Source organism: Gallinula chloropus (assembly GCF_964237585.1).
Source record: "Gallinula chloropus genome assembly, chromosome: 3".
Classification (NCBI taxonomy): Eukaryota; Metazoa; Chordata; class Aves; order Gruiformes; family Rallidae; genus Gallinula; species Gallinula chloropus.
In genome coordinates, this window is record NC_140087.1 from 24,512,710 (window position 1) to 24,527,355 (window position 14,646).

The following is a 14,646-nucleotide window of genomic DNA, read 5'->3' on the forward strand; positions in this document are numbered from 1 at the left end:
AAGATGTTAGAAGTTTTGACTAGAAAGCTAAAGAGTTCCTCTTCTTCTGTGAACTTTGACTCTTGAGAAGGACTAACATCCTGCTGGAGCCTGAGTCTAAATGCAGTCAGTTTTCACCAATTGATGACTCGATAGTATTTTATAGGAAAAACAACATATACAAAAGACACAGTATATTTATTTTTATAAGTATTACTCAGGGGTAAAGTAAAAATCTTACCATGTAATGCTGGGTTTTATTACCTAGATCATTAGGTAAGAGAAGATCATTAGGTAAGAGAATGAAGTCTTCAGAATGATGGTGAGGTGAACTTTCTTATGGTTTCCAGAATAAAACACCCAGTGTGCTTCTGAATTAAATAACTTGAAAGCAAAGATCCTGTATTGAAGTCATGACATGCCAATGTGGAAAAGGTTTCTTTATTTGTGTTTATGTTCAGTTTGCACTGGGATTTTTCCCATGATTTGATTAGGTTACTTCGCTACAGAAAATACTTATTGGGAGGTTTTCCTTTGATCAGCAGGACTGTGGGTAATAAAAGTACTCATGACCCTCTAGCTGTGGGATTAAATGCCATTTCCTTATTGTAAGAAAGACATATCAAACAGTTTATGTTGAGAGGATTTACTTCACTGTTCAGTGTTTAATGGCATTCTAGTCTGTCAGTCAAAATAGGCGATAAACGTCAAGTAGAACTGTTCAGGAGGCTGGGCCTCCTTGTTTGAAATTTGCTATGATCCACACACTTTGTAAGGATGACAGAAAATTATGGGACAGAAAGCTTAATTGCACTGATGAGCTCAATAGAAGATGACTCCAGTTGGAGCTGGAGAATAACATGTTGGTACTACATTGACTTTACAGCTGGTTTCTTCTTTGATACTCTTGCTGGAAGAGTTGACCTTAAGTTTTGTGATCTTTTGCAGCTTTGTGTTGTCGTGAAAATCAGTAGCTGAGTATGTGTATGGGTGGAAACCTTTTGTACCGTCTTTCATCTCCCTTGGGTTTCTTTAACTTTTTAAAAGAAGCGTTTTCAAGGGTGTTGAAATTGTTAGGTATGTTGTTAACCATTGATAGGAAAAGAGCTTGGCTTCTGAATTAAGAAGATTTAAGTAAAGCAATGTGATGTTTTAAAATTTTATTTTAAAGAAAGTAAACAATAGAGAAAAAGGTTTAGGAATGTTTTGCATGCTTCATCTCTGCCCCTTTTCTGCCTTTATTTGAATCCACATAGCTGCCAGCAGAAGTTTAATTTACACTTAACTAGTTTATGAAAACTGAAAACAGAAAGCCAAATGCAACTACAAGCCACAAAAAAAATAGCTGCTCAGAAGAACTGTTATGTGCTTGGACAACTTTTGCCTGAAGCGAATGAGGTTAAATCTGATTTTTTCTCAAACTGTTATGAGACTAAGAAATTAATATGAGTGAAGAAAGTGAGAAAAGTAAGACTACAGTATAGAGCAATTGAAAAAGAATTTGACACCAAGTGTGGTTATTTTGCTTCATTAGGTGTCTGATCTGAACATATACAGGAAAACTAAGTCAGTCGGCAGTAGACAATAAAATCCAATTGAATTTCAGAAGATAAATGTGTCTGATGTTTCAATTAAATTAGCTTTTATTCAGCATCTAATACACTTCTATTTAACATTTAGAGGGATGTGTGAGGTACTTTACAAATGATTGTGTATGAAGACAACTGTATTGTACTCTAAAAAAGCAAGTAAATGGCTTTTTTTTTTTTTAATTGTGAGTTAAGAGTAACAGAACAAACTGCAAATTCTGTATATGTAAATAACTGCTGTTGTGATGTCAGTAACAATTTCTGAGCTGATAAAATAAGCAGGATATTCAGGTGTACGTGTGGCACCAAACCAGAGCCCTGGTAAATGTCTGCTTTACACTGAAAAACAGTGATGTGGAAAATATCATTAATGAAGTGACATAGATGTTCAACAGCATCTTCAAGACTAAAAGGGTTTAATGAGTCATTGTGTCATTTGCCCAGAAGGAGGTTTTTTTGTTTGGGATTTCTTTTTATGTTCCCCAGAAAGCAAACTGTGGAGAAGCACGTAAAGGAAGAGCCAAATGCATGCAACGTTAGCATATAGACAAGTGTAAATCAGTTCTACTACATGATTTGCCGTAACTGTGGAGTGATGGGCCTTGCTCAGTCCTGTGCTTTATAAGGAAAGCATCCTTTATAGTATCAACTGGTTTTATTGCCCTTTAAATTTAGCAGTGGGAAGTAATGAGTACCAGTCTGCCTTTATCTGCATAACTGTAGTGTAGTTTGATACAGATATGACACAGGCAAATAAAAATATGAATAGTTTGGATTCAACAAAGCCCAGATTGAGAATGACTGCTAGCTTTTATCTTAGCTGCTGGGACCTCAGTTATAATACTACATTAATTTTTAAATCCTTAATATGCTCCTTAAGTTTACTGATCAGAGCAGATACATGTTTTTCATTCCATCTTGAATCATGAATAAGGGAAAAGGTGTTTCTTAAATCCGCAAGATCGTGTTGGTATTCATCAGTATTTAGGTCAATTAATTATATTCTTCACTCAAAGACATAACTTTTCAGACTGAAAGCTCAGAGCAAAAATTTTTCTTATGCCACAAGGTGTGATTATTTCTCAGACATTTTCATTAAGTTGACAGAAATGTTGGGGAACTCTTGCTTTTCTGATTTACACATGAATTTTTAAGTACAGCCTCCATGCTTTGTAAGCCTTTGCATTCAGTGTTAGACTTTAAGGTTAAAATTTAAAAACGTTTATTTCATATTCTGTTTTGCTGCTAGCTCTGACATAGCTGCCTTTGAGAAGGTTTGTTTCCTTGCCTGCTGGTCTCTTAGTGACAAATATGTGTAGTCAAGGGGTTTTCAAGCTGTAGTTTCACAAATCAGGCTGGTGTGTAGTCTTAGCACATCTTTTTGGTGTTTGAGATAAGAGAAGTTTTCACTGTTTTTGGGTTTTTTTTTTTAAACTATTTACTCTGTTCAGAGAGTGACTCTGAGGTCTTCTCTGAAATAACTTACAGCTCTTTCAATTTTTATTTCTGTAGTTTTTTAGCATTTTGTATCAGACCAAGAGATTTCCAGTTGGAAAGTATGTTTCCACTAGTAATTATGTTTACTTGATATCTGGGTTTTGTTACATGGAAATAGACTTTGTGCATTCCGTAGAGTCTCTGTTGAGCAACTGAAATAAAGCTGCTATTTGTATCACTCTATTTCTATCTCTTTGAGTGAAATCTCATGAGGTTTATTCATCCTGGTCTAGGTTTGCTTCCACTATTTATGTGATGATCATTTTAACATGTCTAAAAAGATTGTTTTTAAGACTCATTAGATTTGGGTTCTGCTCTTTATTCTCCCACAGATTTTTTATCTGATTCTGGCTAAATAATTTAGTCTGGTTCAGTATTTAAAAAACATGTCCAAGATCTGGATGACAGGATCAAATGCACCCTTATGAAGTCTACAGATGATACCAGACCGAGTAAGGAAGTAGACAGTTCAGAAAGGAGAGACACCCTTCAGGAAGACCTGGATAGGGTGGAAGAGTGGGTTAATGAGAACCTTAGGACGTTCAGCAAGGACAAGTGAAATGTCTTGTACCTGGGAAAACATGATCCAGGAGCACAGCACAGGCTGGGATCCACCCAGCTGGGGAGCAGCTCTGTAGAAAGGGACCTAGAGGTCCTGGTGGACAAGCAATATAAGCAGTATGAGCAAGCTGTGTGCTGCAGTGGCAGAGAAAGCCAGCAGTGTGCTGGGCTGCATCAACAAGGACATCACTGGCAGAGCTGTCATTATCCCGCTCTACTGGGCACTTGTCAAGCCACACCTGGAGTGCTCTGTTCAGTTTTTTTTACTGTTCAGTTTTTTTACAGCCCTGCTGTACAAAAAAGATGTGGACAGGCTGGAGAGGGTCCAGAGAAAGGCACAAAGACAATCAAAGGTCTGGGAAACCTACCATGTGAGGAAAGGCTGACAGAATTTGGTTTGGTTTTTGCCTTGAGAAAAGAAGGCCATGGGGAGACTTTATCACCATGTTTCCATACCTAAAGGGTGGCTGCAGAGAAGGTGGAGACTCCCTTTCTACAAGAAGTCAGTCATGTGGAAAAGAGATGGGGTAAGGGGTGCAGTTTCCTCCTGGGGAGATTCCAGTTGGACACCAGAGCAACATTTTTCACACTGAGAACAATAGAAAGCGGTCGATTCCCCCCTTACATGGGGCACTTTGAGTGTTCAGCTGGGATGGGGTGCTGGGCCATCTTGTCTAGATGGAGCTTTTGCCATGAAAGGTTTGGACCCGATGATCCTTGAGGTCACATCTAACCTGGTAGTCTATGATTTGAAAAGTAAGCAAGTAGTGTCAACTTGTAATCGCTTAGTGGCACTGCAAAATATTTTTAAGATTTCTGTGTGTGCTGTTTTAGCAAGAGAACAGGGTCAGAAGATCAAATTTCCTGCTTTTTTTTTTTTAAGTAAACTTTTACAGTAATGGTAGTTTGGTTCTTGAAAAATACTCATCTGTCCTGGTTAGAATCCTTCTGGCCTTCAGATCAGTGTTTAAGGTTTCTTGGGGCTTTATTAATATTTTAAATACTTATAGTTAATGTTGTACCACTGCACGATCAGGCAATGATTGCTTAGCTAGTTGTTGTCACAGGACTCAGGAGACTATGATTTATGGATTTGGGTAAAATGCATCTGTGAGTAAAAAGCCAGTAGGAAACCTACATGAAACTTAAATCTTAAGTAAACTATCTTTTCACTATCATACATTGTCATTCACATTAGCAGTCTTTATCCCATGTATAGGGATGATCTACTTGTAGATTAGCATCTCTTTCAAAAATTTTGAATAGATGAGTATGTATTGTGTAGCCCTATTGATTCGTCCAAGATTTCACAAATATTCATTAAAATGAAAGAAAGCAAGTACAATATGCAAACAAATCTGGAATCATAATTATCTAACAGCCCAGCAAAAATCTGTTGCCATAGAAAAATTGCTTTTTGCAAAAATAGAAAGATTTTGTGGGAGAAATGTTGGCCACTTCTGTGGTTGCTTAGTCTGGGGTGCCAACTGGAAGCGATTGTTAGTGAGTATGATTGTACTAGGTGTGCTTTACTTGTACTTTATTATCCTACTTCTGCTTTACCATATGGAAGAAATACATCTTCATAATGCAGATTTGAAGGAATCGTGGAAATGTGGAAATTCTAACATTTTTAACAGCAGTTGTTATTGAAATGAAATGTAAAAAAGAATCAATTTTATGAGACCACGGTGAGGTTAAAAAAAGAAGTTTGTTAAAATGTGCAGTGTGCCAGGATTGCACTGTTTATCAGTGCTTTTTTTTTTATTAATCTCATTCTTCCACTTACAGCTGAAATGGAAAAATTGGATTTGCCTTTGGCTTTAATTCAGTCTGTTCTATTCACAGTAAGGTTTGCTTGTATGTTATGTTACTCCATTAAAAAAAACAACATTTCACAAACAGTGCCAACCAGAATTAATAACAGCTAAGTCTAGCATTTTCAAAGAAATTAAAGCAAAAAAAAAAAAAAAAGTGGGAAAATAACTCTTTTTCTTGTGCATCAGCATTTTCTATTAAAAAGGAAATAATTGGGGCAATTGCATATTTAGTGTCAAAATTGCTATTGGCTGAGGAACTTACTTTTCAAAATGTTTTTGGCCCCACATAATGGTACTGTGGCCCATCTCTATAGCAGTTCCTTCTAGTTCACCTGGTTTTATGTATTTATTTGCTTGGCCGAAAATGTCCCTGTCTGTAGTGAAATATGTTTCCCTTTCAAATCTATGTTATCTGATGAAATTAAAAGAAAAGCTTTTTAAGAAGTCCATTCTAGTATCTCTGAAAGATGTAAGACTCGCACTGAAATCTGTCCTCTGCAGACTGGCAGATTAGCAAAACTAATGGTGGGTGAGTATTCCTACCTTCTTTTTCTTTTTCTTTTCTTTTTTTCCTTTTTTAGCCAAGCCCCTGCTGGTTCTGTTCCTTCCTCTCCATATGTTGCCCTGTTTTTATAAGCAGTGTGCATGTTTGGGGCCTCAGCTGACTGCAGGGTGTCCTACCCAGGAGTGCTATACATATACTGAGCATCAGTCTTGCTCTTGACAGTATTAAAATAGGCAAGGAGGAGTGAAAACCGTGAGAAATCCCATGGTGTTTCCACCTTACAGGTAGGGAATTTATCCAGAGAGAGGACAGCATCTCTCACAATCACAGAGTTTGAGGAAAAGCAAATTGACCATCAGAACAAAGGTTCCCGTGATCTGTGTGGTACCATAGTCATAAGGCCAGTCTTGTGTCATGGAGCAGAACCAAGCTCTCTCTAGCTTCAGTCTTTGTATTCAAACTTTCCAAATGTTTTATCTCTTTTTGAAAAGCAAGGCCTAGCAGCTTGTGCAATAGGAGTATTGTTGTGGCTCTAGGGATGGTTGTGTTTGAACTGAAGCCAGTTTCTTGAAAAGAGCTGTGATTTTGTGTGCCCAGCTGTTTATTTTAAGACCACTGACCAAGTGGGCACTAAACCCATCAAAATGCTTGTATCTAAACAGCATAAAAATCATCATTATTGATGATAACCAATTTGAGGATTTTCAGAAGTGTTTCTGGTAAAGAAACAGTAGTCATTTCTTCAGTAGCAAGGTAAAACAGTGGTTGTTTCATTTAGGTAGTATTGATGTATGCTTTCAGTGGAAAGCTTGCGTGTTTGGATACAGATTCTAGTGATTTCATGTGTCTTGAGCAAACACATGCATAGTAATGAATTCTGATTTTTTTTTCCTGTAAACAAATGAGGTGGAGAATTTATTTTTGCTTATACAAAGCTAAATATTCAAATTTTTTAAAAAAATTGAAAATCATGGTTATCTTGTCAGCTGGTGCTGTTTTTCATGTCTTTGTAAGCCACTTAGGAATTGAATTTGTAAGAACGGTGTATACAAATGCTGAAGGTCTTTAGGGCTAGAAGGCAATGTATGGCTGGAGGTAAAGAGAGAGGTTCAGGTGATTCACAGCTTATACATTCAGCTGGACTCCCTTCATTGGTCTCTGAAGAGCGCTGCGTGTCTCTGTGTGTGCACACACATAGGCAGGTGTGTGTTAAGTCCTTGGAGGTTAAAGCAGACATTGCCTTTAATATGTGTAACAGTTACAGCAGAATGACTTTATCTTCTGATATTTCAATAAATGAGACTTTTTGCACATGTTAAGTGCAAGGAATGTGCCTAAATTTTTCTTCCATTGAAAGAATTTGGAGATAAGTTGCATTTTAACTCTTTGCTTTCTTGCGTGCCGAAAGGATGTGTCTAGGTACTTCTCAGCTGGCTTGAAGAGAAAAATTTTTTCATGATTCTGGTTTTCAAAGTCTTATTTTCCAATGGACTTTAAGCTCCCACTTTAACTAATGTTATTTAATTTACACTATTTCCTTTTACTCAAATAAGAGTTTATAATGAAAGCATTAGTAATAAAATGAAGGTGTTGAGCTTTTTTCCCTGGTGAAAGCAGTAGTAAGTTCTGATTCCTTTTCTGCATCAACCTGACCTCTGTGTCTATAATGTGTTTGCTTTATTTGGCATGAGTGTCCTCATGTAATAGTTGGTATTTCATACAGCCGAGGGGCAGTTGCCTACTAAACACTTCCGGATTAACTGTATCCCATAACTGATACAACAATGTTGAATCAATTTCTCTGTTTCAGGTGATCAGACTTTAAGAGTTTGGGATGTGAAAGCCCCAGGAGTCAAACTTGTGATACCTGCCCACCAGGCTGAGATCTTGAGCTGTGACTGGTGCAAATATGATGAGGTATAAACTTGTTCATCCGGTTGTTTTCTTAATTGAACCACTCATGAAATAGTGGGTTGTGGGGTTTTTTTACTGCAACCTTACGCATCTTCTCTTTATAAAAACATGCCTAGCTGCTCTGTTGCTCTCATTAGCTGCTGTATCTTCAGAAGAAAATTGTTCCAACAGAGAGACAACCCAAGTAGGTCAGAGGTTTTGCTTATTCTTTTGTATAGTAGACAGAATGGTCCATAGTGGAGAAACAGTTTGTATTTCTCTGTTCTCTTTCTTTACACACTGGAGACCTCAATTATGATTTATTCTTCTGTATTGTTTGATTTATCAAACTTCTGTAGCCAACATATGCATCACTGCAGTGTAATAATTAAATTTGCCTGGTATATCTGTGTTTTATCCAATCATCAGAACTTGCTGGTGACTGGTGCAGTTGACTGCAGCTTGAAAGGCTGGGATTTGCGGAACATCCGGCAACCGGTATTCGCCTTGCTTGGTCACACCTACGCTATCAGAAGAGTAAAAGTAGGTTGTGTTTTCTTCCCTATTGACCACCACTGAATCACTAGACATTATTTCTTCTGGAAAGCAGTCATATTTTGTATTAAGATTTTAGGTGCTACAGCAACTGTTCTTTGAAACCTTCAGTTTAACACTGTAAAATATTTTGATGTTTAGCAAACTGCTGGGATTTCAAAGTAAGCAACATATTCAAAGTCAGTATATTTCCATGAGGAGTGTTTGAGAGCTTGAGAGAAGTCTGGGAAGTTTACTTCAGCTAAGTTACATGGCTTCCCTTATTAATATTTTTTTTTATTGATGCTGTACCTTTTTCTATACAAAGGGTTGATATTCACTTAAGGCAAGGTATAGAACTCATTGTGTATACAAAATAAATGTTAGTAAATTCAGAGATGTTCAGACTTTGTGCATGAAAGGCTACCCATGACTATAGTGGATTCTTATCAGTGGATGACCTAGATGCACAATGAATTTTTTTTTCATATTAGTACTTGGGGTTTGTTTTTTTTTTTTCATATTAGCCAGATAATACCCGATCCTTTAAAAGTCTTTCAGGAACAGGTATGTTTATTAATATTTGGTAGGAAGTCTGAGTGGGCAGAAAAAAATTATTCAGTATTTTGCTTCACCTGGCCTTGTAATTTTTTATGTGTTTCTAACAACTTCAGAAGTTACTGCACTTGGGTTATAATTTATCAGAAAAGGATGTGACTCAGGGAGTGCTTCCATACCACAAATCCTGTTTGTGGCCAGACAGCCTGAGAAGCTCCTGCTGCTCCTTTTCCCAGCTACCCTTGTCTGCTGTCCCCACTGGTGGTGGCTGCCCAGTCTTTTTTTTTCCTAATTAAATTCCTGCTTCACCATGCACTAATCTGGCTCTGGGAAATGTTCTTTATTACAGAACATTTATCAATGATGTTTGAGTTGGTTTGTTTCTTCTTATTTTTTAAACAAGATCATTTGGCAACTCCAATTTGACAGCCATTAAGACAGATGAATCAATACGGTAGCAATCAATACAGACTTATTCTTACTCTTTGACAGTTAGTGGGATATGTTAAAAACAGCTCTGCCACTACAGTATTCATAGCACATTGTCTTAATAATAAACTGGAGAAAGTTAATGCAGAATTGTTACTGTAACCGGTGATAATAGAAGTAAAGGACACTTCATGAAACTAGTAGATGGGTTTACAAACAGATGGAAGCACTTCTTCTACACATCAGATGATAGACTTCTTGAATGAGCTTTCTGCACAAGAGGTTACATAGGCAGGCAGTGTCATTTTTCTGCTCTCTATCATCCTGGGCTGCGTTAGGAAGAATGTTGCCAGCAAGTTGGGGGAAGTGATCCTTCCCCAGTACTCACCGTGAGACCACTTGTGGAGTGCGGGGTCCAGTTCTGGGCTTCCCAATACAAGGGAGACATGGACATACTGGAGTAAATCCATTGAAAGGCCACAAAGAAGATTAAGCAGCTGGAGCCTCTGTCCTACCAGGAGAGGCTGAGAGAGCTGGGATGTGAGAAAGGGGCTTAGGGAGGATCTTATCACTGAATGATTGAGGGAAATAGAGAAGACAAAGCCTGACACTTCTCAGTGGTATCTAGTGAGAGGACCAGAGGTGACTGGTACGAATGAAAATACAGACAATGCCATGTAAGCATAGAGCACTGGGCTCAAAACTGTGAGCCTGACCTGGTAGGGTATGTTCCGTGATCTTATACTGTCTCATTTAAGTTTCTGTTTTATGGCCCATCATGCTCCCCTGTTTTCTTAAAATGTCTTGAAGTGATTATTAAGAGTGGGCCAGCAGTAGAACTTTCTTTCCACCAACTTCCAAGATCAGTTCACTAAGTTGCTCTAAGGAGGTGGTGGGGAGGCTGTAAATGCATACATGTGCAGAGGAGAGGTGTGTGACAGTATGTGGCTTCTGTTCTGTCACAGCAGGTTTTTATGATAGATGTGGTCCCTGTCGACATAAGGTGTGAGAATATGAGCCAGCACTTAGAGGTGGTACAGAATATCTACACTGGTATGGTGTAACACACCAGTCACGCTAAATGGAAAGACCAGTTTGCAGAGGCCCCTCTCCCTACCAGGGTCCCTTCCCCTCCATTGTACTGACACTAGCAGTTATAAAGCTGTGTAGCAGGCTGGCTCAGCTGATTACTCTGACTGAAAATCCTGTCACTAAAAGTGACCAGTTTCTGTCTGGATCACTAAGCTGTCTCGATTTGTCACTGAACCGCACCATTGCAAACCCTAACACAAAGGAGGGGGGCAAGACCATGCGACCTGAAGTGTAAAAGAAAGGGAAGTCCACAAGTCTTGACAGCAGTGCACTTTTAAATTAGCTTAAACCAACCATGAAATCAGAGTCTTCAGTTGCCTGTCTTTTGTATTCTGTTACTTGTTCAAGGGTTGTGTTGGTGATCAGATCTGAAGCTGGCAAGGAACTCTACCCAGCATGATGCTGTTAGGATTCCTGTGGATTTCTTGTGGTCTTTCACTGCAGTACAGGGCATTAGCAGCACACTGAGGTCATCTGGAGCCCTTTTCAGGAGATTTTGACATAGGTGCTGACATTGGCTTTCTCATAACTGGCTTTAATCTCTTACACTGAAATGTAGTTATGGTTTTTGAGTTAAACTGAAGAGATATTTGAATGAATCATCTGTGAAATATCAGAGGTTAGGTTGAATGATATGTTGGTCTCTTCTGTCTATATACAACTGGTCAAAGGACAAAATTGTAGCATCTTACAGTTAAGTGGAACAGAATTTTAGAAGTGTCTTTCTAGCAGAAAGACATTGCGCAAATTCTTTCAACTTCCATATGTAGCACTCTTGTTAAGTATTTTGATAGCATTTGCTTAGGTAAATTTCTGGAATATTTAACATTAATGATAAAGTTTTTCAGCCTTGGCAAGGTGGATTTGCTTAACCCGAAAATCTGTGGATGATGATGCAAAGGGAGCATGCAAGAAGAGTGTCATCGTTTTTTGCTGCCCATCAGGCTTCTTCCCCTTTATTATTCACATTCCCGAAGTCCAGAAGATGTTTTGATCTGATTTTTATTTTTTTCCCCTCCAGAGAAATTGTAGGAAATCTGGGGAGGATAAAGTTCAAGCATGCACATAGCAGCATTACGCTGTAGTAAAGAGAACTCTGTCAGCAGAGCTCAGCAGGCAGCAGCATACGCTGCTCTCCTGACAACTTGGGCAGTTATGGCAATAGCCTGGGCTTAACTTCTGACTTTTTAGTAGCTGTGAATAATTGGAAGTATTGCAGGAGGAATCTTACCTATGAACCATGATGTGGGGTGGCCTGCTTTTCAAACTGAAGTTATGTCAATGACTTGGGTACTTCCTGTTGAGAAATGTAGACCTTAAAATAGTTGGAAACAGGGTTGCCAAAAAGTGGATGTTGAGGTGAACAAGTTCCTTATTGTTGCTGTTCCTAGACCTGTCTGCAAGAGTCCGTAGAAGACTGTGTCTTGTAAAATACCCTGTAGGAGAGGGGAAAGTTATGAAGTGATGTTATACTACCTTCAGTTTTTCGACTAATCTCAAATACTCCCATTTCTGTAAGTAATTTCAAAGTTTTAGGACATGGAATTGATGACTAATATATCTTACATTCTCTGCAGTAGGGCACAAATTTTCTCTTTCTGAAAATAATAAGCTGATCACATAGCTTTTTTGAAATTTACTGTATATAACGAGGTGGTAGTCAGCTTGTCAGCCATGAGAATTTAATGACTCTTCATATGACTCTTCTGAAACTTCTTAACTTTATAGCAGAGTTGTTCAGCACTTCCATAATGAAATAAAACCAAAACAGGATCTCATACAGCATTCCTTCTATCTAGAAGTATGTCAGGGAAATTTGTTGGGGTAGCCTGTTGTGTTGCAGCATGATGACCAATACAGTGTAAATAGTTAAAAGTTTGGTAACTTTGTACATGGAGTAAGTCTGTGTGTACCCTTAATTTTTTTATTTTAAAAGTTGTTCTGTTTTGTTTTGTTCCAGTTTTCACCATTCCATGCAACCCTATTGGCCTCCTGCTCCTATGATTTTACTGTGAGGTACAGTATTTACATTTTTATTGGATAAAAATGGAAATAGAATCTATTTCAATGTGGCTTGTGATAGAATGCTGTTTTAGAGTGGGCATAGTGAAGTCAGTTAATATTGCCATTGGATGTTTTCTCTCCATAAGTGACATTGAAAATGCATATGGGTTCTTCACTTAAAGGCTAGTTCAGTTACTCTTTTAAATGATGTCTGCTCTGACAGATGCTTTCTATAATCCTTTTCACATCGTTCTGCTGAATTGCATCTAGCTGTGATAGTGTCTGATAAGAAGGTAATAACCTCTTAAATGAATGTAGGTGGGTGATTTCATGTGTTCCTGTGGCATATCTTTAAGCACAAAGGTTTTGTCCTACCGGTATCTGAGGAAGTGTGTATGCTGAAGTTCTGACAGTACTTCTGCAAGCTCTCCTGCCTGCCCAGTACATTTGATACTGCTGAGAATTTCATAGACAATTAGAAATCCCTGTGCAGCAGCAGAGCTGTGGCCTCTTGAGGATTATAGGTGATAGGACAGATGGTAGGACCGCTCACAAGACTGGAGTGCTGCAATGGATAAAGGCTCCTTAGGAAAGGAAGAAAGGAAGAAAGGAAGGGTAGGAAGGTGATGTGGTGGTAGTGCTAAATCTGTGAGTTTAGCAGTCTAGCCACTCCCTGAAATTTTCTGTCCCTATATGTGCTTGTTCCTTCCCCTTATAGATCAGAACTGTATGGTGAGCTGTTATAATACTCCTGTCCCCATAGGCATGTCACTATTTCAGTAAAGGACTTAGGTGCTTGAGAACCTTCCCTAAGTTTATGTTAGCTGTTACTCTTTTGGTTACAGTAATAAGGGGTAGTGCCTTGCCAGTGGTACCCACTGCTGTCTGGCTGGTGCCAAGAGCCTGACAGTGTGAGTGCTGTGATGTCCATACGTATATAACTTTCTAGACTGCTGTACCAGCATTCTGTCTCTATATAAAGTACTTAATTTTATTTATGTTTAAGATGAACTTCTCATAGAACATGGCGCAGTGTTCAGTGGAAGGTTATTTATGGGATCTTACTTAACATCCTTTAGTGATGTAGTGCCAGACAGTTTGCAGCATATCATTTCTCCACAGGCTTCTAGATCTAAAATAAAAAGTGGTAAATGGTTTCTTCCAGTGGCCCTGCCTGAGAATAAGATTAATAATCAGCATGCTGATGCGTGGAAGTGACTTGATTGTGTTGTCACACTCTTCCCATTTTTGACACCAACTATATATCCTCAGGTTGGGCACTAAAGTGCTTCTTGCAGTACTGAAATCTAGTGCAATTTCAGCTCTGACATGTTGCTATGTGGAAGCTGTCAGTAAAGATGAAGAGAGCTCCTAGCTCATATACCAGGCTGTCTGTAAATGCAGAGCTTGGGGACCTTTCCACAAAATACCACTCCAAGCATAATTTTTTTCTGTCCAAACAATTACCTGTTGTGACTAGAAACTGAGAGGCAGGGTTGAAGACATAAAATACACATTTTTAGCAATTTTCTAAAACTATTAGTTGCTGGGTTTGGTATGAGTCAACAAACAAGAAGTCCAGGTGAAAGCCTTCGGAAAAGGAGTTGCAAGCAAGATATTCTGTATAATGGAGGAAACTCATTACCACAGCTCTTTGGGAATGTTTCTTTTGAAGAATGTAATATGATAACCGCTGTACCTCTACCACGTATCCTGTACTACCATTTGCAGGAAGGAATGTAGCTCATGGTAAGAAGTTGTGGTGGTTTGACCCTGGCTGGAGGCCAGACACTTGCCAAAGCCGCTCTGTCACTCACCTTTTCAGCTGGACAGGGGAGAAAATATATATTGAGAGGCTTAGAAGTTGAGATAAGGACAGGGAGAGATCATTCCACAATTAGTGTCCTGGGCAAAACAGACTCAACACAGAATAAAGGAAACACTCTAATTTATGACACTGCACTGCACACCCAGTGACACCAGAGTCAGGTAATGAGAAGTGCGACCAGATCTTAAAGCACCTCCCCCCACCCCTCCATTCTTAGCAGATTTATTTATTCATGATTTCACTCCCTTGTCCCCCACACTCAACTGTGGCATGGGGAGGGACAGGGAATGGGGGTTTTAGTCAGTTCCTCACAAGTTGTTTTCCTACTAGCTGGGGAAAACAGGAAACAGTCCTCCA

General features: G+C 38.8%; 1 protein-coding gene across 1 annotated transcript in view; it reads left to right on the forward strand.

The window, feature by feature from the left end:
• PEX7 (peroxisomal biogenesis factor 7) overlaps positions 1-14,646 on the forward strand; it is a gene marked incomplete at its 5' end in the record, with an annotated part of 43,442 nt that overhangs the window by 8,549 nt on the left and 20,247 nt on the right. Inside the window, 3 exons of the mRNA XM_084262101.1 lie at positions 7,762-7,868; positions 8,274-8,387; positions 12,418-12,473. Coding sequence (XP_084118227.1) covers positions 7,762-7,868; positions 8,274-8,387; positions 12,418-12,473 — 277 coding nt within the window. The remainder of the gene's footprint in view (positions 1-7,761; positions 7,869-8,273; positions 8,388-12,417; positions 12,474-14,646) is intronic.